A 26,772-nucleotide genomic window follows, 5' to 3' on the forward strand; every position below is an offset into this window, starting at 1 on the left:
AGGAATGAGCCAGTGCTCCTTGGTTCCTTCTGGGTCTGAAGTACAGATGTGATTTGAGATGGTTGCTGAAGTTGCGGTAAAAACGGGCAGAGACTGGCCAGAGAAGAGGTTGCCGATCTGTGCATCTGCCACCTCCCACCCCCCCCACCCCCCCACCCCCCCGCCCTGCAGTCCTCTCTGGTGGGGAGGAGGGCACAGCACAGGAGCTGTGCCATCTAAGGGGGAGGAGCGGCCAGGGAAGCATTGGGCTGCATGCTCCCTGGCTCCCTCCCTTCTGGTGGGGGGGGTGGAGATCGTAGAAAAGGTCAAAGAAATTGGCAGAGGGCTTCAGGGCTCAATTTGGGACCACAGTCCAGGCTCGATCTGAGGTTGGGTGAGGGCCCTGAGGGACCAAGGGAAACACTCCTCCAGGGCCAGGACTGGGGTTCAGTCTTGAACCAGATGTGGCAGATTCAGGCTCGGTCCAGACACACCATCAGCACCGGTTTGGGGGCAGGTCAGGGGTTAGCCTATGACCCAGGCTGGGGTGCCGCCGATGACCTGGGGCAGGACTCCGTATGGGTAGTGCCAAGGTTCGATGTGGGGCTGGAATCGGGCATCAGTAGGAGACTAGGATCATGGATCAGTAGGTGTTCAGAATTAGGGCTCAGGGGTCACCCAGGATCAAGACTCTAGGATTGGGGCTCAGTCTGTGATCAGGTGTCCCCTCGCCCTCCCTACTTCAGAGAACCAGGGGCTGGGGTGGGGGGAAGGCCGTCTCCCCCACTCCTCTTGAGCTCTCCCCCGTGATGGGGAGAAGTCTCTCCCTCCCCTTCCTCTGCCTGCCCCAGCTCTGCTTACCACTTCCCTCCCCATTCCTATCCACAAGGCAGTAGGTAAACCCTCGTCCTCCCAGAAGCCTCCTCTTCTGCTCCCTTGTGGCCTCACAGGCTTCCCTCTGCACACACAGGCACACCCTACTTCCCGGGCCCAGACGCAACTACCCGCCCCGGACCAGTTCTCTTACACCAAAAAAGAGGGAAAAAGAAAAAGCCCGTTTGTGAACTTGCCTTATACAACACTCCACGTGGCACAATCATCAACAAAACTCGCTTTTAATGATGGTGTTGACCTGAGGAATCTTCAGACAGAGGCTTGTGGCCCGAGGTGACCACCAGCAGAACGGGCCCAGGTCTAGGACCCGGGGTCTCCCAGAGAGCGTGGGCGTCCACATGGGGCAGGGGGCACGCCCTCTACTGATTCTCGAAAGACTAGAAATTAGCCTGGGGGAAAGAAACATGGTACAAAATACATTCGGGGCCCCCTGGCTGGGCCCTGGGGGAGCCCAAATCCCACAGATGAGGGGGTCAGGGAAGAGAACCCCAGGCCCAATCCCTAAGCCCTTCTCTCTGCATGGCCAGGTGCCAAGGGGCAGAATGCATTAGTTATATTCCTCTTAAAAAAATATATCTCTTTACACTCGCCTTCTCCATAGTCTTTTGGGTATTTGAGAACGAGCATTGACCTGCACCCCAAGCCTTCGGAGGGGCTCACTGGGGGGCTGCTCCAGACAGAGTAGCAAGATCGGTGACCTATGGCTTTTGCATCTGCATGGTAGGGGAGGGTGCAGGTGTGGGCCGGATGTGAAGCCACTGGTATCCGAGGTGGGGTAGGGGGTGGGGGATGGGGTCCTGAATCAGTGCTTTCTAAGACCATGACTAGCGACCCATGTCCTTGAGAATCCTTTGGTTTGATCTCTTACCACCAAGGGAGCAGTGTTTCTATGGAAACGGAAGACCCATCCTCTTCCTTAAAGGAACCATTTCCAGGGAAGCTGGCCCCACGGGACTGTGACCAAGGGGAGGTCAGTGCTCTGGGAAGGTAGTGGGGGTCACTGTGGGTCAAGGTCCCACCTGATTCGGGGCACTCGGGTCGCTCTCACCTGGATAGCAAAGGACCCGCTGGTAGGGGTCCGAGGGCAGTGCAGGGTCAGTGTGTTGGGCCCCACCATGGAGAAAGGCCCCTGGGGCTGTCAGTCTTAAGGTTCGGCGTGTGGCCATCCTGGGGTTGATTGCTGGCGCCTGAGGGGCCCTGGAAGTGGGATCAGAGATGCCAAGGTCCCCTCCTGGCTACAGCAGGGGAAGAAAAGGGCAGCATTCTGGCCCTCGAGATGGTCAGGCAACCCGATTGTGTCTGAGGAGCCGAGCGACCTGGGGGTGGGCTCCTCCTTCCGGCCGCCCCACGTGCTGGTGCTGGTTAACCTGCTGGGAGCACTCCCTGCCTCCACAGTCCACCCAGAAGGTCCGAAACCCCACCTCCAGCAGAAGCGGCCCGGGTCCGTGTTGGTGCCCCTGCTTCCCCGGGGGTGGAGGAGAGCAGGGGAGACCATGAACGCTCAGCCCAGAAGGGAAGAGCGGCTGGGGCCACCTTCTCCTCCAACAGCCCCTTTCGCTCTCGAATCAAGATCCTTGACTTCTGCAGTGGGGCACCCATGTCACGGGGACACCATGAGCCCTCCCTCCCCCAGGTGGGACCCCGAGTGGTGGGGGCAGGGGCACGAGAGACAGGAAAGGGGCCATGGGGCAGGAGCACTCCAGACCGGTGGCCCCCTCCCTCTCCAAGGGGGTTGGGCGTGGGGTGGGGAGTGCCCAGACGGTCTCGTCCCTTGAGCTTCCTTCGTCATGCAGGAAATTCACTGAGGGCCAACGGTAGCCGTGGGGATTGTCCCCAAACCAGAGAGAGGACAGGTGGGTGGGGGTCCCCGGGGGGGGGGCGGGGTCTTGAGACCCCGGCTGGATCGGGACTCCTGGCCCCCTCCCCACCCGACGCATCATCTGGGGTAGTAGTCATTGGGGACGCCGGTGAGGTTCCGCCCCTTGAGGGCCGCGTCTACCATCTTGATGTAAGCGGAGATGACCTTCTGCATGTCCGCCGTGTAGGGGTCGTACTCGAGCTTGCGGAGCCCCGAGCGCTTGAAGTTGCCGTCCTTCTGGCTCTCCACGCACAGCAGCCTGTCCTCCCTGACGGCCACGCCCAGCAGGCTGACCATGCGGCCCAGCTGCACAAACAGGTCCTGCTTCAGGTCCTCAAAGTGCACCACCAGCACCTTCTTGCCGAACTTGAGCCAGTCCAGCGTGTGCGTGGCCCACCACGGGGCGTAGTTCCTCACGAACTCCGGCCACTCTGGGGAGAGGAGGCAGGGCCCGGTCAGAGGGCGGAGGGGGCTCAAAGGATCGGGGTCAGGGGCGGTAGCCGTGGATCAAGTTAGCAGCAACACCCCTCGCTCCTTCGGATCCCCACACTGGCCTGCTCCCTCCCACCTCCGTGCTGCTGCGGCTGCCTGGAACGTGCTTAGCCTTTCCTTCTCTTTGGGAATAACAGTAACACCTGTTGGGTGCTCTGCATGCCCGGCCCGGACTTCTCCATAAATGCATGTTGCTATATTTTTATATACATCTGTATTAACATCGCTAGTAATTTGCTTATTCCTTACGACAACCCTGTGAGACAGCTATCATTTTCTTCATTTAACAGAGAAGCGAGGCACAGAGAGGTCAAGTAACTTGCTCAAGGTCACACAGCTACTCCTTGGCAGAGCCAGGGTTTGAAACCAAACAAACAGTCTGGTTTCAAAGTCTGGGCTCTTAACGATCAGGTTATCAGGTTATCCTGTGTGGTCACAGCTATCCTGTTCAGTAATGGTATCGACTCACAGGACGATAATAGGACCTTTGTATCGAGAAGTGGATAGAAGCGTATGAGGTTTGGGTGGGGGATGGGGTAACTGGGTGATGGGCATTAAGGAGGGCACTTGATGTAATGAGTACTGGGTGTTAGCAGCAGCTGATGACTCACTAAATTCTACCCAAAATCAATACTACACTATGTGTTAACTTTAAGTAAAACAACCACCAAAGTGACTTGCCCAGAAACAAACAAAAAAAGCCTATGAGGGTTTTTAGCAGGGCCCCCCGTACCCAGTAGGTGCTCGGTAAATGTTGCCTCATTACTTTCCCTGTCCTTATTCTGTTCTGAGCTAGGACATCGTCTTCCCGGACTCCCCAGGCTCAGGCGGGTGCTGCCTCTAGGCTCTACTGCCCCGTCTACACCCCACATATGTTGTCTGTCTCTGCAGTAGACGGGGCTGGGGGTGTAGCTGAGGTCGGGTGATCTATATTGTCGCCTCTGTCTTCCCGTTCCACTTTGTATTATGGTTTTGGTGCAGTTTATTACCTTGCTGGGGGCATCTGGCTGGGGAGACTGTCACCCACCTGGGGAAGGTGGGTTGGGATGGCGTGACTTGAAGGCAGGCTACAACAGAATGGGGTGATTGCGTGCGGAGCCCCAGAGAGGGTCTCAAAGAGCCACCAGCCAGCCCTGGAGCTGCCGAAGTGGACAGAATGAGAAGCCGGGTAACTGCAGAGGGGGGGGGTCACGGAGGACGGCAGGAAGGGAGAAAGGGATTCTGAGCCCCTGCTGGCCAATCACAGGGCAGGTGCTCCGAACCCCTGAAGCCCAACCCACGGCTTCTCACAGAGGCAATGTCACCCTGTACCCTCCAGAGGGCTTGGCTCATCGAACGAGGGCCTGTGAGTCTCTCAAGCCGGGTTGGGGGAGCCAGTTGGTTCTTAGGAACTCAGTCCTCCTCCTCTGCTGCGTGACAGGTACCTAAGATCTCATTCAATCCTAAAGACTACCCTGAAAGGAAAGGGCTACTGTTGACTTGTATCACCAGTGAGGAAACGGGAGGCTCAGAGAGGGGAAGTCACTGGCCCAGGGTCACACAGCCAGGGAGCACCATCCAGACCAGGCTTGTCTGATGCCAGGTCCTGATCTTTGCCAGGAGCTAGCAGCCTCACCCCACTTCCTCCCACCGCCTTACCCCCAGCGGGGGTTCAATAAATGGCTGGTGAACTAAATTGGAATTCCCCACTGCCAAACGGTGACGTGACGGAGGGCTCCTCTTTCTTTGCAGAACACATCAGACCCTGCGGTGAGGCTACCCCCCCGCCCCGAACACCACCGCTGCTAGGGAAACACGGATGCTGGGGACAAGGATATCTTTATGACAGATGATTTACAATATATCTGGCTAATTGGGCCCACACTGTTGAAATGGGTTAAGACCAGATGTATCAGTGATTAGAAGAACACAGAACATGTACATAGTTTGTTAATTTTAAGAATCTCCCCCATCCTGAGCCACCCCCCACTCCCCCCCGCCGCCGCCGCATCCCTGCTGGTTCGGGGCACCTGCTGCTCTTCCAGCAGAAGCCCAGGTGGATGAAGGGGGGACTTGGTTGCCCAGGAGCACACGGATCGGACTTCTAGGCTTGGCCACTTCTGCCCGACCAGCTCAAGTATTTGCTGGAGGGGGGCTGCACAGCAGTCCTCAAGGGAGAGGCCAGACCCGTCTGCATGGTGGTGGTCAGGGTCCTGCAGAGGGTGGCCCCAGTCTTGGGTGCAGATGGGCTGGAGCTGACACGGCCCCCTTACTGGGGGGCAGAGAGCCCTGGGATGGGAGCATGTGGGGCCTGAGCACCTCCCGTGTGTCCGTCTCTTCACATTTCCTGCTCCCAAGAAGCCTGGAGAGTGGGGATCACTAGCCCCATTTTACACAGGGTGCACCGCCGCGGAAGGAGGCTCGGAGCCATGAAGCCAGTTGCTCCAGGCCACACCGCACTTGCCCAAGACAGGATTCAGACCTTGCCTATCCAGACCGAGCCTGGCTCCCGCCCTTCCAGAGCTCCTGTTTGGGTCAGCGCCAGCTCCCTGTCGACCACTGCTCACTTCGGAGGTTGTCTAAGACTTGGGGTCTGCACAGACCCCTTTGGAGGCAGACTGGCAGCATTCACAACCCTCTTGCTCTCTACGTTAGCTATGGCATGGTGGGGACCTCAGTCGGTCTCCTTGTGGGTCAGTTTACCCATCGGCGAAACAGCTGTGCTGAGACCCGCATTCTGGACGTGCAGAAGGAACGGAAGCAGAGGGGCAAGGACCCCAGGCCTGGGACCCAGGAGGTGCTCCCTAAATGCTGGCTGCTGTCACAAGGGTTCTTGATGCGGCCGCCCTGGCGTCACCAAGACGCACGGCCTCCTGTCCCATCAGCTGGGTCAGAGCTTCCCGCCACCAGCACTCGAGCCCCCCAGCTGCTTCAACAGCTGTCTGCTGACCCCCCCGATTCCTCCCTGGGAGCTCCTGAACTACTTCATCAGGAAGAAGAAGAAAAAGCACAAGATCCCCTGCACAGTGGGTCATAAAGGCACGCTGAGCCCCAGACCATGGGTCCCGGGGGCCCGTTTCGCCGGAACTGTCCCCCACGAGCGCCTGGCAGGGCCCCTCCGTGCTGCCTCCTCTTGTCGGGAAGAACCGGGGCCTGATTAATAGCTTAACTGCACTTAATTCCCCACAGAATCATTAAACACAGTCTGTTTCATTAAACAGATCCAGGACAATTCACCTTGTGTAATATCACATAAAACTTTGCTTTGGACCCACTCCAGGGAGATTGTAAAATTAACGTTATGGAACCAAAAATGGGGGGTGGCGGGGGTAGCAAGAGCCTTGCCCCAGCTCTACATGGGAAGGGGGCACCAGCAGGGCGGGGTGGACGCGCTCAGCTGCTGGGGGAGCTCTGCTCTTGGCGGGGAGACCCTCCCAGACTAAGGCGGTCATGCTCAAACTTTCAGGAGCACAGGAAGTCTCTTGGGGGGTGGGGTGGGGGAGTGGATCTTGTTCAAATGCAGCTTCCCCTTCAGGGAGCCTGGGCTGAGTTGGGCTTTTCTACAAGGTCTTCCAGGTGGTGTCAAGGCATTGCTACAGACACCCCACCCTGAGCAGCAACGGTTTAAAGCAGTGGCTCTTAAATTGGAGCCTTCGTCAGAAACATCTGGAGGGACTGGGAAAACAGACTGCCAGGCCCCCAACCAGAGTTTGACTCTGCAGGTCGGGGTGGGGCCGGAGAATCTGCATTTCTAACCAGGTCCCCGGGGATACTGCTGTGGCTGGTGCGGGCCCCCTAAAGCCAGGGTCTCACACGCAAGTGCCCACAGGGGCCAGATGGGAAAGCAAAGAACTGGGCTTTGTGGAGAAGGGTCCCGGAGCCCCCGGAGACCTGGGTCAGGCCTGGGAGGGGATGCATGGAGAAGGCTCCCCATCCCAGACTCCTGTGGAGACCCCAGGCCCCCACCAGGAGATGCGTGGGCTGGAACCTCCTCTCTCCCAGGCCCTGCAGCCTCGTGCTTCCGCCTGTCCTGATGCCTCCCTAATCTTCGGTTTGAAAGCTCCCAGCTGCCCTGAAGAAGGAAAGAGCTGCAAGGTCCTGGGAATTAGAACACCTGCCTGAACCTGAGACCAGGTGCTAAACCAGGTAAGCTGTGAACTCATCACAGAGTCAGGGACAGACACCCCCAGGTAAGAGACAGCCCGGGAGCTGACGCCTGGGGTTGAATCCCGGTGGTTTGGTCAAGCCCGGGGGACCGCCTTAGCCACGTGATTGCTCCCTTCCTGGGATGGTTTCTCACCCGTGGAATGGAATGCCACCTTGACGGGCAGCCGTTCTTACCTCCTCTGGGAATTAGGTTTCAATGACATAATGAATGCACAGTGCTCCGAGCTTCCCCAGTCCCCCTCCCTTTTCCCTGGGGGCAGCAGGATGCCTGGGAGGCAGAGAGCTGGCTTCTACTCCCGCCCCACGTGCCCAAATGACCTTGGCAGGTCCCTGCCTTTCTCTGGGCCTCAGTTTCCCCATTAATTGAGGACCAATCAGTGGTTTTAGGTCCTACCTGCACCCAAGACGCAGTGGGGAGCTTTAAAAAATACCGATGCCCACGTTGCACTCCAGCAATGGTCCTGGTGTGGTCGGGGCGCTGGGATTTGCCCACACCCCTCCAGGGACGTGCGGCAGGGGCTGAGGACCCCTGGGCTGGGTCACCCCCAGGTCCTTTCCAGCTGGGCCGGAAAAATCTATGCTCAGGCCAGGCCTCTGCCAAGGGCACCTGCAGACTTCCCAGCCTGGCCCTGAGGCGTGTTCATTTTCAACTGCTTTACAAGTAAATCAGAAGCCTCTTCTGGGAACAATGGAACAAATGTCACCACCTGTCTAAGCTTCTACCCTCTGAGAGGGGGAGTGAAGCAAGGGGAGGGACAGAGGACCCCCTTGACCAAACTGGGAATCCAGGGCACAGTTGGTCAGACAGGCCCAAGGGTTTTAAGGAATGACGTCAGTAACAGCTGGGTCGCTGGGTTAGCACCATGCTGCCCAGCGCTGGACCGGGAGGGGGCGGGGCTTAGAGCAGCTTTAGGAGCCGTGAAGTAGAAAGCACCCCTTAAGGCTGAGGCTGGAGCAGCGTCGCTCCTGGAGGCGAAGGTGGAGGGAGCTCACATTTACGGAGCACCTACTGGCCTGAGTGATCCCATGGTTCCGTCAATATTTTGTCCCATCCGTTAGCACAGCGCAGTGGTTAAGGGCCTGGGCTCAGGAGCACGACTGTTTGGGGTCAAACCCCAAGTCCACTACCTCCTGGAAAAGCCTCTTCACCTCCCTGAACGAAGCTTGTCCCATCTATAAAACAGGGTTAATTATGGGGTTTAAAGAGTTTCCTTACAGCAATGGGATGTGGGCGATAACGACTATGGGATTTTGAGAACCAGAGCGGTTGAAGATACTCGGGCTGATAGAGGTTGGGTCTGACTTCGAAGCTCTCACCGTTACCGCGGGCCACCGGCCCTGGAGTGAGCCCTTCACCCACACAGCTGCTGTCTCCTATGTGCCCGAGGTGAGTCTCAAACCCTGATCATATTAAGATCCACTGCTGGGGGCCAACACTGTCCCTTCCCAGCTGTGCAACCTGCACAAGTCACTTAACCTCTCTGAGCCTCACAACCCAGAGTTGTCAGGGGTGGTTCATGGAAATGATGCTATGTGAGTTCTTAGGGGCTCCTAAGTGACCTCATGGCCACCAGCCACTGACCAGGGGCTGGATTCTAGTCTCCTGACTCCCGGGAAAGGTCTCTTGAAACCGTTTCCATCCATCCCACTATCAATTACGTGAGGGTCTCCAGCTCCATAAGGAGTCACGTTTACTGAGTGTTTTTAAAGGGTTAAATTCTTAGAGCCCCACCATTATTACCCCCATTTTATAGATGGGACAAGCCTAAGTTCAGGGAGGTAGTGTTGGAGCTGGGGTTTGAACCCGGGGAGTCTTGCTCTTGAGCCCACGCCCTTGACGGCTGCGTTATGACGTCACCCGGCTCCCAGCAGGTGCTGCTGGTGGGCCATGGGGAGCCCTCCCGGATGCCTCGCAGCAGACAGCACTGGCTGCACCCCCTACCCCTGCACCCCAGCAGTACCTTTGCCTTTCCAGTGGGCATGCGCAGCAAAGCCGATGTGGCCGCCGTACTTGCGGTTGAACTCCGCCATGAGTGCCTTGTAGGGGTTACGGACAAGCAGGATGGCGGCATCGAAGGCCTCGATCTCCTTCTGGCCGCTCTCGTGCGTCTTGATGCAGATGGTCCTGCCGCTGCGCCAGTGGTCCCGCTCGCCTTTGAACCCTGTCGCAGTCAAGGGGGAGGGGACAGGGCAGTGAGCCCAGGGTGGTGAGTCCCGCCCACTCCGCCAGGCCGCCTCGGGAATCCTCCCGCGTTCACTCGTTTCTCCCCATATTTCCTGAGCACCTACTGTGGGCCGGGCACCGTGCTGACAGGTTAGAATAAAATCTGCAAAAATATTCATGGTCTCGCTGTCTTTGGAAGCCAGATTATGCAAATCATGACATCGGTGAACATAATGAGCCCCGTGCTAGAGAAGAGGCTGAGATTTCGTGCCCGGGTGCCCCAAGACGCACCTGACAGGGACGCAGTGGGGAAGTCCTGTTTGGGTGGAGTCTACATCCCCAGGCGTGGCCGTATAACTAACTCTTTGGCCAGTGCAATGAGGACAGAAGTGGGTCTCTATCACAGCCCCAAGGGACATCACGTTTATTCCTGGGTGCTTCTGCCATCACTGTGAGAAGGACATGCGACAGAAGGCTGCTGGTCCCAGATAGTGAGAGACTCAGGGAACAGACATAGGTGCAACCTGCCGTTGGGCACTGAGCAGCCCAGCCAGCCCAGCCCAGATCACTGACCTAGTCAGGCGGCATCCAGAAAGGTTTCCTGGAGGGAGAGGGGCTTAAGCTGACGTGTGAAAGATGAGGAATTTACTAGCCCGAGAGAGGAAGGGAAAGGTGCTGGGAACCGCAGATGCAAAGGTCCTGAGGTGGGTCAGAAGAAATGTGTCTCACGCGTGACTTCTGAGAGCAGAAAGAAGGGAGAGTAAAGCTGGCCTGGAGTACAGCCGTTGTGATGGAGAGTTCAGTACTAACACCACAAAGATGAGGCAGCCCTGAAAAAGGATTTCAGCGAAAGAAAGCGGGACACGATCAGATTTTCTTTTCAAAAGCTGAGGAACTGAGACACGTTGTGGGTAACTGGAGAATGTTTTTCTGGCGCCAACTGTGTGCCGGATGCTGGGCTGAGCCTTTTACTAATTAGGCAACTCTATGCTCTCAATGATCCTGTAAGAGGTTTTATGGATAAGGAAACTGAGGCACAGGGAGACCAAAGAATTTGCCTAAGCTCTAGAGTGAGCGAGACACAGAGCCAAGATTCAAACCCAAGCCCTCCAGGCACCTGAGACGGGGTTCTTGGCCCTCCCACTCTCCCGGAAGCAAAGGCACTTGGGTGGCATCTCGAAAGCCAAGTAGAAATGGCCTTCAGGATACCAGCTCTGTTTCCAACTCTGTGTTCTGTCTCTGGGCCTCTGTTTCCTTGTCTATAAAACAGAACCACGCCACCTCTCCTTCACAGCACTGCTGAAGAAAATCAATGAGGCCCAGAGGACGGCTTCAATCAATGGCAGCTCACCGAGAACAAGTCTTGGGGGGAAATCGTGGACCGAGAAGCCACCCTGCCTCCCCCTTTCTCTCCTTGCCCCACGCACAAAGGTTTCTGAGGCTTTTAAGGTGGATTAAAACGAGGCCAGCATGGTACCCACGCCCGTTCCTGGAGATGGGGTTTCAGAAAAGGTACAAGTCCCCGCCCCCTGGGCTCACGAGGAATGGGATGTCATTTCCTGAGCCAGAGTCCCTCCTGCGGCTTGGCCAAGTGAGGCTGCAGGAAGTGTCCTGGCCTCGCAAATTAGCACTGGCCCCTGCCCACAAGGAACTATTCACCCACAGCCTCAGAGGCCCATGGGCCGCTCTGTGTCACGGGGCAATGAGGAGTGGGGTCTGGGAGCCTGAGAGCGGAGCCTGGGACACAGATGTTGACCCACAAGGTGGCCCTGGATTCGATTTCATGGTACGCAGTCATGCAGCCCATCGGTAACGCGCCTCATGACGCAGGCAAGGAACTTCCCATCTAGGTTTGCATCTTACCTTTGCCCAAATGCCTTTCACTGTGAGCACAGCCCTAGAAAGCCACGCGTGGGGATCACACAAGAACACACATGGGTTCTCAGAGAAGAAAGGTAAATAGAAACCTGGCAGTGGTCACACTAGTTTAAATCGGCTCTCATGCGTTGTGAGACCTAGGTCCCATTTCTGTTACACATGGAGTCAACACAGCACCATGTTCATCAAGATACAAAGGCATTGCGCATATCGGAAAAGACCTGCTCTAGATTCCAGATGTGGGTCGCTTAAGAGGTTAGTCGGTAGGGTGCACCGGAAGAGTAGGGAGGTGGAGAAAATTCCTTTGGCACAGTGCCTCCCAGAGAGAGGAGTTCTGTGTCTAGAAGGAGGCCTTAAGAAGCCACGTGGGATCCGCTTGCCTGAGGAACTGGGGATGGTTGCTCCACGGGCCTCCAGGGAGGGCCCTCTAGGCGATTACAGAGCAACCAGGGATGCAAGCCAGGGGCCAGAGCGGAATTGCGGAACTCCACCACCAGGGGGCCCCCTCTCCACACCTCCCTGACACAGGACCCAGCTCCTCCATTGCCCCAGTGTGGAGTGTTTCAGTCCCATTCCTTTGAGGGTTCAACACACTAGCAGCTCATCTGGGGTACCCACGTGACCCTCAGAGACTCAGGAGCCGGATGGTGGTCCAAGGCTTTGGAGAAATGAACTTGCGGGTTCAGGGCCACAGAGAAAATAAGCTATGCATCTCCTCCCCCTCCCCCCCCCATGACAGCTGCCTGTGCATTTTACAGTTAAGGAAGCCGTCACAGGGAAGGGCAGGGTGCAGAGACTCCACGTTTCTCCATGCCCTGGAGTTTACTGGGGCAGGAAAGCCCCCCCCCCCCGGCTCTGCATATGGATACCCTGGAAGCTCCAGGGATCATGGGCTTTATTCTGAAGCAGTCCTCAGGACTCCTTGTCCTGTGTCAGCGGGGCCGAGAGGCGGCCTCATCGATGCCCTGCCGCATCTGTGAGCCCCCAGGAGCGGAGAAGGGCCCTGCCCAACTCTGGGCAGTCATCTTTGCCCCTCCTGCCGCTGGGTTCTTTCAGACCACAGAGCTGGAGGCTGCACTCGGGGCAGCGGGGTCCCAGAGATGGGGACGGGGACAGAGAAGGGGAGAAGCAGACATAGAGACAAAATAAGAAGAAAAAGATGAGAGACACAAAGGAGGAAAAAGAGGGAGACCGAGACAGACAGATGGACACAGACACAGAGAAAATCATGTTTTGCAGCTGGCCAGCCTCTCTGGGTAAGGGGAAGAGGAGGCAGAAGTCAAGTGGTACGGACACTTGGATTCCGGGAGGGTCGAATCCATCTACCCACCCACCCACACACCCATGCTCTCCCTCCAGCCCTCCTTCACTCAGCAGGCCCGCCGTGGGGCAGGCTGTTGTCAGGATGGGAGAAGAGAGGGTTACTGAGAAAGTGCCAGGCAGCTCATCAGATCTAGGACAGCCCTGGGGGTCACCCACCCAACACAAGTTGTTAGGAGGAAATCAAGGTTTTGGGATGGGCGGGCGTGCCCCCAGTTATCCAGCTCCTTAGTGGCAGAGATGAGGGGGAAACTCAAATACTCCCATCGGCAAGAGTCCCTGGATTGTCAGCACATCCTACAGAAACCAACCCCTCCGGGCCCATCACCAAGGCCCCTCCCTTCCAATCAATGGGCTCCTAATGTCCTTCCCACTGTCCCCTACAGCTGAACATCCTATCCAAGCTCTGTGGCCGGAGGGGTATTTCACACATGCAAATCTCAGCACACCACTCCTTAGCCTGAAATCCGTCCACACCCCACTCCCTGCCCGGCCTGTGGCCCCAGGATATTGTGCATTCAGGGGCTTTGCCCACCTGTCCTGGCTGCCCCTCCCGTGCCACATGCCCAAGCCCTCACCCCTCCCACTGCCCAATGCCACTGAATTGGGTCACTGACCAACCACACGGTCTCCCCCTCCTGCTGCTGCTGCTCACGTCTCTGGCCACCTCCACGGCCTCTGCCTGGGACTTCCTCCGCTCCTCTTGGGGGAGTCCCGTCCACTTTGGCACACCCCCACCCAAGACTGAATCACAAAATACATAAAGCACCCACCCCAGAGCTGGGCCCATGTCAGACGTTCAATAAACACCCACGATGCTTAGTATTAGTAACAGTGGCATGATGTATTTAGAATAACAAGGACCACGATGAAGGAGGGCCCTGGGTACAAGATGAGGCAGGAGGACACGTGAGTCTGCCAGAGATCCTGCAAAAGGGGTGTGATCTGAAACTTGGGGAGCAGGTTCCCAGGCAGAAGAGCCAGGTTGGGGTGAGGGTGGGGACTGACATTCCAGGGAGGGGAAAGCCACGCGCACAGGGCTAGCGTGTTTCCGAACTACAAAGACCACCTCCTACCTGGAGTCTGATGTGCGAGAGGGGCAGCAGATCGGTCAGCCAGCGGGGGCAAATCCTCCCCCCACGCTCCACCCACCCGGGTTTGAGGACAAGAGTCTCTCAGCTGCAAAGGTGATGTGGGGACGGACTTGGGCTTAGCAGGACTGACTGATGCTATTTTAACACCATAGCCTCACACATTGTCTTATATTCTTTTCAAAACCACTGTGCATTCAGTACTGACATCCCTATATTATAAATGAAGAAACTGAACCTCAGAGAAATAAACAAATCTTGCCCAAGGTCCCATACCTGGTAATTAACAAGAGTTCAGTCTGAAGATGAATCGCCTGACTCCATCCTAAGCTTCCGTTTCCCTCTGCCTGAAGTTAGGAGGTTGAGTTAAATCAGAGGTGGTAATATCAGGCATGTAGCCCACCATCCCCACTTCTCCTCCCTCAACAGGCATCATTACCAGATTAAGGCACTTTGTTTCTGAAAGACAAGAGAACCTTAGAATCCTTCTTAACACATCAACCTGAAACAGGGATTCATTGGAATGGACAGGACAGGAAACCACTTTGCATCCCTGGACTGATGATTCTGAAAGAGGACCCTTATATCCGTAACATTCTAGAATTCCAAAAATAGGATTCCTGCCCCAGCCCCCAGGAAGGTCAGAATGTGGGCCAGCCATGGGATGTCTCCTGAGTCTGCTTCTCCCTGCCACCCTCCAGGGTGACAAGCCAGAGAGATTCCAGACTCTGCCTGGGTTCCTCCCAGGACCCCCCCAGAGGCAGCACAACACAGCGGTTAAAAGCATAGATACAGTTGACAGCCAGGCGTGGGTTCAATCCTGGTATAAGCATGACAAACCCTCCGCTTGGAGCCTCGAACATATTACATGCTCAATAAATGATCGCTTAAGCCGAAACTAAACATTAATCAGTACACCAAACGTCGGGATTCTAAGGCAGACCCTACCCCTTGCTAACTCCAGCCTTCAACCTGTCCTTTTTCATCCTTCTTGACCTTCCTCCCTCCCACTTCTCACCCTGAGACGCCCCTAGCTCTCCCTGAGCTGGGGTTCAGGGATGTCCACACCAGCTGCCCCCGGCCAGTGCCTGGCCCCCAAACCGTAGTAGTCACAGCCTACACTGATCGCACACTTATTCTGTGATAAGCGTATTACACGTAGCAACTGGTTAACTTTCACAATGACCTAACCAGGTACATAGTGTGATCTCTGCTTCGCGCATGATGACGCAGGATCAGAGAGGTGCAGAAACTGGCTCAAAGTCACACAGCCAGGAAAGGGTCTTCATCCACTTTGCAGACACAAAGACCCACAGCCACTGGCTGCCCCACATGTAGACAAACCTCTCACAAACACAGCAGCTTCCCTGGTATCCCCCCGCCAGACCTGGGAGGGGGCATCACATCCAATGGGCCTTTCACCCACGATTTTCAGTTTCCCGGTCAGAATCCCCAGGGCTTTCTTGCCTGGATGATGGGAAGTGTAAGAATGCAGGCTTTGAAACTGGGACACCCTAGGGGGTGATCCCTCACCAGCCCATTGAAAACAGTCTGTGTAACTTGGAGTAAGTTACCTCTTCTCTGCAAGCCTCAGTTTTTGCATCTGGGAAATGGTACCACATGCTGCGTCCCAGGGTTACTGTGCGGGGCTAAAAATGCAGCACCTCGCACAGCTCCTGGCACCTAGCAGGCGGCCAAGGAAGTCTGTGGCCACGTGAACCTACCCGAAGCACCTGCACACAGCCGGCACTGCATAAATGCTGCTGGGAGACCAAACTTAGGAAGTGCGTCCGGAGCACAGCAGGGCTCAGTAAACCTCTGTGAGCAGAAGGCAAGTAAAACACCCGCACAACAGATACCACTGGCATCGAGGTCGATAAGATGCCTGATGCGTAGCAGGTGCTCCGTAAATGTCCCTCCAGACGAACCTAGTCCCCCCCCCCCGCCGTGTACAGCATAGAGGTGCTGGTCAATAAACGTGGGGAGGGACCTGCACAGAGTAGGTGCTCAAGGAACGTGCGCGGTGCCCTAACCAGAGAGGGAAGGTAACACGCACATAGTAGGTGCTCGATACGTGTCCATTACTGAACAGATGCGGCGGAGCCAGGGTGCCAAGCACACAGTGGGGCTTAGCAGCCGTGCCCAGGTGAGCTGAGAGGCACACAGTAGGTCCTCAGGAAGGGTTTCCCCGGCCCTCCCGGTGGGTCCTCTCTGCTCCCCCGCCGCCAGCCGCCTCACCTTTGTTGTAGAGAGAGCCGTCAAAGTAGTAGCTGCCCGTGTAGAAGCCCGTGGCCAGCTCGATGAGGTGGCGGGCCCACGTGTTGCCGGCGCCAGGGAAGCTGGCCAGAGCGATGAGCTGCTTGGACTTGGCTGGGAGGAACCTTCTGTCCATGCAGCGGTTGTCTGCAAACGGCAGGACACAGTCAGGGGCGGGGGCGGACGGAGCCGGACCAGAGGGGACCGGGGTATGAGTCCCGCCCCCACCCCTTCCCAGCCATGCGGCCCAGGTCGTGCGCCGGGACTCCTCCTGGGCCCACTTCCCCATCGTGAAAAGGAGAAAAACAGTTCCTCGCGGCAGGGTTGACGTGAGGGTTGAATGAGATCACGGATGAGAAGGGATGATCACACAGCAGGGATTCAGTGAATGTCGGCTAGGAGGAAGCGTCTCCTCTCCTGCCTCAGTTTCCCCCCTGGCACGGGGAACCACTTTCTCATACCCCTCCCCCCAACCATCCTTTTCTCAAGATGAAAACCCTCCAATGGCATCCACCTACAAGGGGTCTGGCCCAGGGTTCTGACCTTGGCCTTGGCCCCCACACCCGGTGTGGCCCGGCTCACGCATCCTCCCAGGCTCATCCCTCCCACCCGCCTGCCGGCCTCTGGGGTGCCTTCACTTCCTAGCTGTGCTCTGCTCCTTCCTGACACAGCAGCACCCCCCGGGGTAGTAGGAGCCTTCGTTGCCTCCCACCTGCCTTTGCCAGGCAGATGCCTTCCATCCCTGCCCTCTGCCCAATCAGCACCGCCCGCCTTCCCTACTCCCGGGCTATCCTTCCCGAATGCTCTCTGCTGATTCTCTGGCACTTTCCATATCCTCTGGCACAGAGGAGGGATAATATGAGAGTCGTGGATGGATGGACGGACAGATGTGTAGATGGGTGGGTGGAAGAATGGATACAATCGTGGATGGATGGAATGGATGGAATGGATGGAATGGATGGATGGATGGATGGATGGATGGATGGGTGAATGGATGGGCCGATGGGGAACGACAGTATTTACTTTGCAGGGATCTTGTAAGGATTGACATAATACATGTAATATGTTAATACGATAAAGTGCTCAAAGTGGAGTTTTTTGTTTTTTTTTTTTTTAGCCTTCATCCTCCTCATGTGTAAATGAGTTGGGGCAGGTAGGTACCATTCTGATTCTCTAGATTCTCTGGCTTTCAGAGTCCTCGGGATGCCCCTGTCGTCAGAGCCCCAACATCTCCCACTGCAGCCCCCCCACCCCCCCACCTCCAGAGTGAAGAAGGTACCGTGCTGATTTCTTTTGACCCCTAGAGATGCAAGGGAAGCTGAGGGAATGACTCTGCAGTGGGAGAGGAGAGAATCCTAGATTGGGGGTTCTAGCCCTGCTTCCTCACTCTGGGCCAACAGCAGACAGCCCTGTCTCCCCTGCCACGGTCCCCCTGCCCCTGAGCCCACCAGACTGCCTGCCCTCCACACGGTCCTCCTTCCCTTCTGCTCCCAGGGGGACAAGGGCTGTCCCCTGTTCCCATGCCTGGGTTCCCATCTCCGTCCTCCTCCCCGATCCCCCCCACCCACCCAGTTGGTTCCATCACATCTGCGTTCACACATGAAATCACACCATCATTATAAAAATCTCTTTGGAGGAACCACTCTCTGTCCTCACCCCATTCCCATCCCACCTCTGGCTGAGGTGTCCACACTCTCCATTCCGCGTTCTGCTGCTCCTTGCTCCCAGGGGCGCCACTCTGGGCTCCGCCCCGCTCATGCACAGAGCCAGTCCACGCACAGAGCCGCTCCGCTCCGTGCAGCCTCTGACGCCACCCCCCATCCTGCCCTTCACAGAATTCCTCCCAGGGTGCTCTCTCCTGCCCTGCAGGACCTGCCGTTACTGAGATCTTACTATGAGCCACACTGTGTCGTAACAGCCCATCAAGGGAAACATCTGAGTTCCTAAATTGAAATTCCAATTCTGCCACCTGTTTGCCGGGTGCCCTGGGAACAATGATGGGTCTGAGCCTCAGTTTCCTCACCTATAAAATGGGACTACTGACAACAGTGGTGCCCTCGGGAGGGTCACAGGAAGGAGGATGTGTTAACATGGGACTCACACACTAGGAGTGCCGATCGACCGCACCTCCTTGTGCTGCGGCTTCCAGCCAGGGGGCCCTAGCTCTCCCCACCCCCAGGTTCAATCTGTTCAGAGCAGACTTTGGAAAAAACAACCCGGTCTTTGTCTTTGTTGATGCCAAGTACGTGTCGGGGAACGGTTCTCCTAGAAACACACTGCAGAAAAAGCCTAGGTGTGTAACTTTCTTGGTTAGGTCTTATATTTTGATACGGGTACGGATTATCCAGTTGACCTTAAAATCCAGTTGACCCTTAAAATCTGTGCATTTCACACTATGTCAATGTTACTTAAAAAAAAAAATCATCAGCGGGGTGCCTGGGGGCCTTGGTTAAGCTCAGGTCATGATCCCGCGGTCCTGGGATCGAGCCCCACATCGGGCTCCTTGCTCAGCGGGGAGCCTGCTTCTCCCTCCGCCTCTGCCCGCCACTCACTCCCCCTGCTTGTGCGCGTACTTGCGCTCTGTCAAATAAATAAAATCTTTTAAAAAATAGCAAAAATCAAAAAATTTTTGAAAATCAAAAATAGCAAATATTGAATTATAACTAGTGATTTGTACACGGACGTGTAACAATGGTTGCAACTTACAGTTGGCCCTCAAACAACTTGCCTGTGAACCGTGCGGGTCCACCACACACAAATTTCTTCTTTTAATAAATCCAGTACACCACCATAAATGTGTTTTCCTTAAGATTTTCTCCACATTTTCTTTTCTCTAGCTTGTTTACTGGGATACAGGGTAGGATATAGGTAACATACAAAATATAGGTTAACGGACTATTGGCGTTAGCAGTCTGCCCTTTGATCAACAGCAGGCTATTAGGAGTTAAGTTTTTGGGGGAGTCCAGAGATAAATGTGGGGTCTCCTGGCTCGCTTCGCTAGAAGAACATGCAAGTCTTGATCTCCAGCTTGTGAGTTCAAGCCTCATGCCGAGCACAGAGATTACTTACAGATAAATGGACTTCAAAAAAAAAAAAAGTTAAGTGTGGATTTTTCAATGCATGGGGGGGTCATCACCGCCCTTGACCCCCGTGTTGCTCAAGGGTCAACGGTGTTTTGAAATGCATGAAAAAAATAAGAAGGCTCGGGGCGCCTGGGTGGCACAGCGGTTAAGCATCTGCCTTCGGCTCAGGGCGTGATCCCAGCGTTCTGGGATCGAGCCCCACATCAGGCTCCTCCGCTATGAGCCTGCTTCTTCCTCTCCCACTCCCCCTGCTTGTGTTCCCTCTCTCGCTGGCTGTCTCTCTCTCTGTCGAATAAACAATAAAAATAAAATCTTTAAAAAAAAAAATAAGGCGGCTCGAGGGATGGTGAAACAGAGGGACGGATGATCAAGTTGATGTAACAAAATGCTGGCACACGCAGAGTCTATGCGATGCGTTATATGGGTGTTGACGGTGTTGACTCCATTTTTTTTTTTTTTTTGACATCTTTATCCCCATCATAAAACGTTGGGAGGGAGGGGGAAAAAAAAAAAAACCTGGCCTCTCAATTTCTCCAGAAAACGGTATTCTCCATTCAAATACTGCCTGGGAGGCCAAGACCACTCCAAGGTAAAGGCTGTTGTTTTCAGCCCGAAAAAGCAAGTTTATTTGTTGACTTCAGCCCCCAAAAAGAAAGCTTCCTGAATCAAAGCACGTGCTGGAGGCAATACCGTGTGGAGCTCCGGGAGCTCTGGAATCAGACGGAGCGGGGTCTTACTCCAGGGCAGTCCTAGCCGCGCCGTGTGAGCAAGGCTCCGCCCCGTCGGAGCGCGTTTCCTCCTGTAAAATACGGCTTCAGGATTAAACGGAGGGTACACGGGCAGCATTTTCAATGTATGCTGAGAAGCTGTGGTTCAGAACGCAGCCCAGGATCGACACCACCTGGGTCTGAAGCCCAGCTCTGCCCTGACCTCGCTGTGCCACTCGGGCCCAGCTACCCAACCTCTCTGTGCCAAGTTGTAACAGCCGTTTTAGAGCTTCTGTAAATTTTAGGACCTCTGTAAATGTGTAGGATTGTAAAACATCTGTAAAAATAGCAATAACAGCCGCACCTAGGTCATGGTGAGAACTGAAAGAGTTAATTCGGTCTCAAGGGCTTGGACGGTACTTGGCGCGCACGGGAGGTGTTGGGAGAATTCCGTTCCCGGCAGGAACGTCAGCGTTCAGCACACAGCAAAGGCAGGATAAATGGCAGTCGTGATGGACCAGGCTTTTGCCAGTGTGAGGGACTGCAAACCCAACGCGGAAAAACTGGAGAATAGTAATGACCTGGGGACGTGGCCCAGGGAATGAGCAAAGCCATCAATTAGGGGCTCTTTATCTGCTATTGAAAAAGCTCCAATGTCTGTTCCGTCCACATCAAAGCCATTCACGGTCATGGAATAATTAATCTGTGCGTGACTCTCCCTTAGGCTAGGGGAACGCAGTTCTGCGCAGAGTAACCAACACTTCCTAAATGCTAACAAGTGTTCGTCCCTCCTCACTGGACTGTAAACAAAGCCAACAGCTGCACTTACTAGATTCCCGCTCACTGGGCTTTTAGCAGGACTTCAGGCGCCACGGAAGGAGCCACAGGTGGCTGCCGCTGGTACCTCCATCGGACCAAACAGGGGACAAGCTCTTGATGGGGCTGCCGCTAGCTCTTTCAGCACCTTTGTGCCCATCGGAAAAAGGCACCCTCCCCTTCCTCTGGTTGGAGGCACTGCTATCCAGAGTGCAGAGCATGGGCCGGCTTTCGGGCACCACTTTTTCTACAGGTTGTGACTGTGCAGTGCCCAACTTGCCCAACCGTACACGGAGGCCCGGTCCCTGGGAGATGAAGAGGAGGTCTGGCCCAATCATGTTTTATTGGGTCTCCAGGCTTCAGGGGGTAGGAGGAGTGTTCTTGGCACTGTGGGCAGAGTTTTCTAGCAAGGGCTTTGGGGTCTGAGACCTGAAAACAAATCACTCTCGTACATGTACAATTATGGCCAGTTCCCAACCCCCGAGTCCTGCTTCTCCCACCTGGAAAACAGGGATGATGTTGCCCTGATTGTAGGCTTACTATGGGCTTTATATCATTCAACGAGCTGAGGCGGGACACAGGACCAGTGCATAGTAGGTGGTCAGCATATTTAGACACTGGGGTAACCCTTCAGGGGTTTCTTTCAGACTGAGTGTCTCAGCAAAGCACCGCTCCACCCACCCTTTGTGATGCCTCGATCAGAGGAAATGGCTTTCAGCTAGAAATTTTATAAGCGGTGTGACCTCAGGCAAGGCCCTTAACCGTTCCGTGTCAGTTCCTTGCCTGTAAAGCGGCCGTGGTAACTACTCCCACCTCCTGGGAGAGCCTACAGGATTCAGTGAGAAAGCGTAAAAAACTCAACACAGACTCTGGCACCAATGAACATCCTCGAGAGACCCTCAGCACTGCCACCACCACAGACTGGCAGCCCCAAGAGACGGGAGAGGAGCCAAGCGGGAAGCAGAGGTCCCGCCAGCGAACGGAGGAAGACAGAAGATGGAGAAAGAGAAGATTTTATAAATAAATGCACAGAATCCTAGAATTGAAAGGGCTCCTGGAGGTCAACAATCTATAGCTGCATTTTGCAGATGGGGAAACTGAGGCCCAGAAAGGGGAAGTGACTTGCCCAGGATCCTGCTGCAGCTCTGGGTTGGTCACCCGGGTCCCCCACTTCCAGCCTAGCTGACATCACACTCAATCTCACCGCCTCTGCTCCGGGAGAAGAGCCATCAAGGTGGGGGCTCAGTAGGAGGGACAGAGATGAGGGTCTCCGGAACCCCACACCCCTTGCCTCGGGCCCTTACCTCTGCTGCCCATAGGGATCGCTGAGCCAGGCCAAGTTCCCCAGCCCTGCCCTTGCCCCCTGCCCGCTGGCCTGCGCAGCCCGAGCAGGATGGGATGGGTTGGGCTGGCCGGGGAACCTCTGGGAGGGAAGCCACGGGATAGCATCGGGGGGTCCACTGGGGGAGCCCCGGCTTACCTTGGACCTGTGTCTGGTACACGATGAAGTAACGGGGAGTCCCGCAGCTCTCAAATTCCTCCGCGCTGCACTTCTGGGCACAGAGCTGCTCGTCCTCCCTCTCGTGGAGGGGGAATCGCGTGGTGGGGAACCCGCAGTGGCAGGCGGTGCCCGCGAGGGCCGCCAGCGGGTACTCCTGGAGGGGGAGATGAGAAGGAACAAAGTCGCTAAATCCCCAGACTGCCTAGACTCCCAATACAGGGCTGGCGTTCCAAACGTCCCCATCTCCTCCGCTCTCCCCAGCCCGAGGGTCCCCAAACTTCACTTTGACAAGTTTGCCCCATTTGCGTACCTCCCCTGCTATCATTTCTTTCCAGCTTAATTAAGGTATAATTGACAAATAAAACCGGCACTTTGGTACATTTCCACGCTGGAGATGCAAATACTATAGAAGGAAAACAACGTAATTACTTCCTAAGGAGGCATTCCGCCTGCCAAGACTCTGAGACCCCATGGGCCCCGCTTTTCCTGAGGAGGGGAGATTAGCGGAGGGTGGAGAGGCGTTAAAGACACCTGAGCACGGAGACGGAGCTTCCTCCCGAAGGACTAGAAAGGAAACTGAGAAGAAATGGCTTTGCTCACCGTCCTGCGCCCTGCCACTGAAATCCCCGGGTCTCAGAGGGACACGTAGCCGCGCTTTGGGAAAAGCTGTCTGAACCTGTTCTTTTAAGCCAAAGAGGATATGGAGCCCCACGTGGGCGGGGCTCTTGGGGGGGGCACAGCTGCTCCTGCTTTATTGGTTCTGCGGAGCGGCTAAGGGTCTAAGCCGGAGCGAGGTGGGACTCAGGAGGGCAGGGGGCTGTCCTTCCTCCGATTGGCCTCTCTGCAGACCCGCGGCCCTGAATCCTCCCTGATAGGAATAATCCAGTAATAAACCAAGGTCACACCTCTGTGGCCAATCCAGCGAATTTTGCAAAATAGGTTCAGCTTCTTCCTAACACAGATTAAGTAGGAACTTTACGTCTTAGCTGCAGAGCACAGACGGAGAGCGTGAGATGCCGGTACGCAGGTGGGTCTGCGTGGGCCACGACCGATGGCCTTTCTACCAGCTGAAACATATCGAGCCTAAGTCTCCCCCCCGCTCCAGCCCATGCCACAGGCTGCTCTGTACCCCCGCCCACGTAAGCCCCTCAGTTTTTCTCCTGTGACCTCCAAGGAGATAAGAGAAAACTGGAAGAAGGGAGCTTGGCAAGGGGCCTTCCTCTCCACCCGCACACCCTCGCTTCCCTCCAGTCCTGCATATAGTCTGACCCTTTGTGATGCTGCTTTGCCCGTGACCTGTCTCCCGTGTTTGTGTCCCACCTGCAGCTGATCTGCAGGCTCGAGAATCATCAGGGACTGAGGAGCATCCACGGAGGGGCTGCCATGGGGGAGGGGCACTCCCGCCTGAGAGGGAAAGCTGGATCAAAAGCTAGTCAAACCTCCTCCACGTTAAGAACATCCCCCCTGACCTTCCCGGATGTCCCTCAGGAGCACAGCAAGCGCTCAGGAAATGCTTGCTGACCTGAAATTGCCTGGCTGCCCTTGAACGGCTCTGGAAGCCTCTCTAGGGTAACTCAGAAATTCAGAATGTAGATGAGGACTCGGGCCCAGGTGTCAGCCCTGCTAGCTTGTGCTATGAGCTCGGGCAGGTGACTTCACCTGTCTGGGCGCTGGTTTTGCCATCTGTGAAATGGGGCTGACAATCCTCAACTCCAAGCCTTCACGTGAGAGGTAAACTGAGACCCGTGGTGCAGAGGGCTGCAGGGAGGACGTGCTCGGTAAGCAACAGCCTCTTGGCATTCCCATGAGGTGTTGTGGACCGGGAGACTCGGTGAGGGTTGAGCCAAGCAGGGCAACTGAGAGCAGGTGGGGCATTCGGGAGTTGGGGTACAGGCTTGAGCACCCGGCTGGAGTGACGAGGCAGGCCCCCAGCAAATGCCAGCATCTATGAGGACGGACACCACACCTGGTTGACTCTGCATCCCCAGCACTGAGCACAGGGGCCTGGCACAAAGTAGCTTCTCGGTAGATATTAGCCAAGCAACTGAATGAAATGGGCAACCACAAAGGGGTAGTTCTTTGGCCCCTCATGTAATGAGCTCATCTTGAAAGAAGGATGGAGCTCCTCAGACATCACTGAGCGCCAACGATATGCCTAGCCCTGCTCTGGGTATTGGGGGGGCACCAGTGTTCAAGGCCACAAGCCCTATTCTTGTGGAGTTGACTGTCTGGTGAGGGAGGAAGGATCTCAGGCTGAGACAGGACCCACAGATCATCTAGTCCAATTCCAATCCAACACCCAAAGTTCTGGATGCCACACCTGCCCTGACTCTACTTGCATGCCTCCAGTGACGGGGAGCTCACTCTGTCCCCACAGTGGGGCTGCCCTTGCTTTCCCTGCCAATCTTCTACTCACGCTTGTGGGCCCAAGTTAGAACGTTACCCTCATTCCTGAGCACTGCTGATGATTAGAACCCACCTCCTCAGAGGGAAAGAAATCGACCCCAAGTAACTTCTACCCAAAAGAATCACATAAAACCATCGTGTCCCTTGCCCGTGTCACAGATCACAGAAATGACCCCCTCATCCTGGCTGGGCCGCTGCCTCTCCAGCCAAGCCCTCCCCCTCCTGCAGCCGTTCCACACCGCCCCTCCCCGGAGTTCTGTGAGCAGGACCCCGGGCTCACCTTCTCAGTGCAGAGGTCCACGCACTTGTCCACGGACATGTTCGGCATGGCGGCCGTCACGGGCAAGGCCAGGGAGAGGTTGTCAGGCCTGCGGAAGCAGCCTCGGAAGACCGCGCTTCCATCTGGAGAGCCGGAGGGAAAAGCGGTAGTCAGATCTCGGCAGGAGAACCACTTCTGAAGAAAGCACTTTTATTTTTTTAAAGATTTTATTTATTTGAGAGAGAAAGAGACAGTGCGTGCACCAGCGGGGGGGAGGGGCAGTGGGAGAGGGAGAAGCAGACTCCCTGCGGAGCAAGGAACCCAATGCAGGGCTCGATCCCAGGACCCTGCGATCATGACCTGAGCCGAAGGCAGAGGCTTCACCCACTGAGCCACCCAGGCATCCCCAGAAAGAGCTTTTAAATGAAAGCCCAGAGAAGGCAAGAGTCTTGCCCCAGGTCACACAGTGAACCAAAGTGGACACTAATCAGCTAATTGTTCCAGGTGCTCCCCTCGGCCCTGGCGTCTTTGTCCACAGCCCAGGTCACTGAGATGTTCTTGCAAGGCCACACCATTCCCCTGTCTTTGGCAGCCTTCCTGGGTCTTGCCTCCTCCTGGTCAACAACGGTTACCCCCCATTCAGGGACGCGACAGATGTCACGGAGAATTTTCACGATTGCCATCAGGAGACGGCCGTTTGAGGATCGAGGGAAGCGAGGTCCCCAGGGCTGTCCCGTCCCTCCCTCCTCACAGCACCAGGGTGTCCTCTCCCTCCCACCCTCCTGGGCGTTCGGGGAGAAGTCCTGGGCCTCACACGTCTCTGCCCACCAGTGCCGAGCACCCAGGGGCTACAAGGCACCGACCTGTGGGAGGGACTGCCCTGAAGATAAGCAAACTGGGAAACACCCCAGGCACACGACAGAACATCTGTGGAGGCCACAGCAGTCACCCCAAAACACTACTTAGATATTGCCTTGGGTCAGGTTTACTAGAAGCAGAACCAGAGACGGTGTTGGACTGAGATGCGCTCTCAGGAGGGGATGGGGGGAGCAGGACAGGGCAGGAGCTAAGCGAGCGTGTGACCTCGGGTCTAGGTCCCACCCCGAGCCTAGGGGATGAGCTGTCCCACAGTCAGTCCCACTGCAAGGAACGGGGCCCGGCTCCGGCCCTGCCCCCCCCCCCCCCACCACATCAGTTCTTGGCTGTGGGACATTAGGTCCTGGAGGGTCTGCTCCTCTTGGGCCAGTGGTCATTTTCACTCTAGGGGGCAGGTGTGAACCACTGGCCGCCCACAGTCACCCAGGAAAAGGGGGTTTGGGTGGGCCCCTGTGGTGCCCGCTCTGGGTGTACCCCAAGATTTATGAATAAGGATGTTCAAGATGGCATGTATTTATAGCAACGCGTGAAAGACAGGGAACAGCCTAGGTGTCCAACGACGAAGTGCTGGACAGATAAAGTGCGGAGTCACAGGACAACGGGGCTCTGTGCCCCCATCAAGAGCAAATGGCATTCAGGGGTACCATAGAGAGAGGATGTGTTCAAGAGGTTAAATATAAACTGAGACTATGAAACTCCCCATATGATATCAATTTTACGTAAAAATTCTCAATATTAATCTCTAGAAGGACCTAGACTAACATATCGATAACCACGGTCATCTCTGAAGAGCAAGCGCGAGGGCTGCTTTTGTTGTTGTTTTTTAAAGATTTTATTTATTTATTTGAGAGAGAGAACAAGAAGTGGGGAGGCGCAGAGGGAGAGAGGGGGACGCAGATTTCCCGCTGAGCAGGGAGCCCGACGAGGGGCCCGAGATCATGCCGTGAGCCGAAGGCAGAAGCTTTAATCGACTGAGCCACCCAGGCGGCCCATGATGGTGGCTTTAGGGCAACATGGCGAGGCTACGGCGCCCTGTTGTTTGATCA

The 26,772-nt window shown here is 55.8% G+C and overlaps 1 protein-coding gene across 2 annotated transcripts in view; it reads right to left on the reverse strand.

Moving 5' to 3' along the window:
- Window positions 1-1,078: 1,078 nt before the first annotated feature.
- The window catches only part of WSCD2 (WSC domain sialate O sulfotransferase 2), a 114,625-nt gene continuing 88,931 nt past the window's right edge, over window positions 1,079-26,772 (reverse strand). For both annotated transcript variants that reach the window (XM_087857270.1, XM_045791521.2), the window contains 5 exons: window positions 24,872-24,993; window positions 22,165-22,339; window positions 16,061-16,225; window positions 9,331-9,531; window positions 1,079-3,162 (listed from right to left, as the gene is read on the reverse strand). In XM_087857270.1, coding sequence (XP_087713396.1) covers window positions 2,810-3,162; window positions 9,331-9,531; window positions 16,061-16,225; window positions 22,165-22,339; window positions 24,872-24,993 — 1,016 coding nt within the window. In that variant the 3' untranslated portion in view covers window positions 1,079-2,809. The remainder of the gene's footprint in view (window positions 3,163-9,330; window positions 9,532-16,060; window positions 16,226-22,164; window positions 22,340-24,871; window positions 24,994-26,772) is intronic.

This window comes from Ursus americanus, chromosome 30 (assembly GCF_024610735.1).
Source record: "Ursus americanus isolate L20-20 chromosome 30, mUrsAme1.1.p, whole genome shotgun sequence".
NCBI classification, from domain to species: Eukaryota; Metazoa; Chordata; class Mammalia; order Carnivora; family Ursidae; genus Ursus; species Ursus americanus.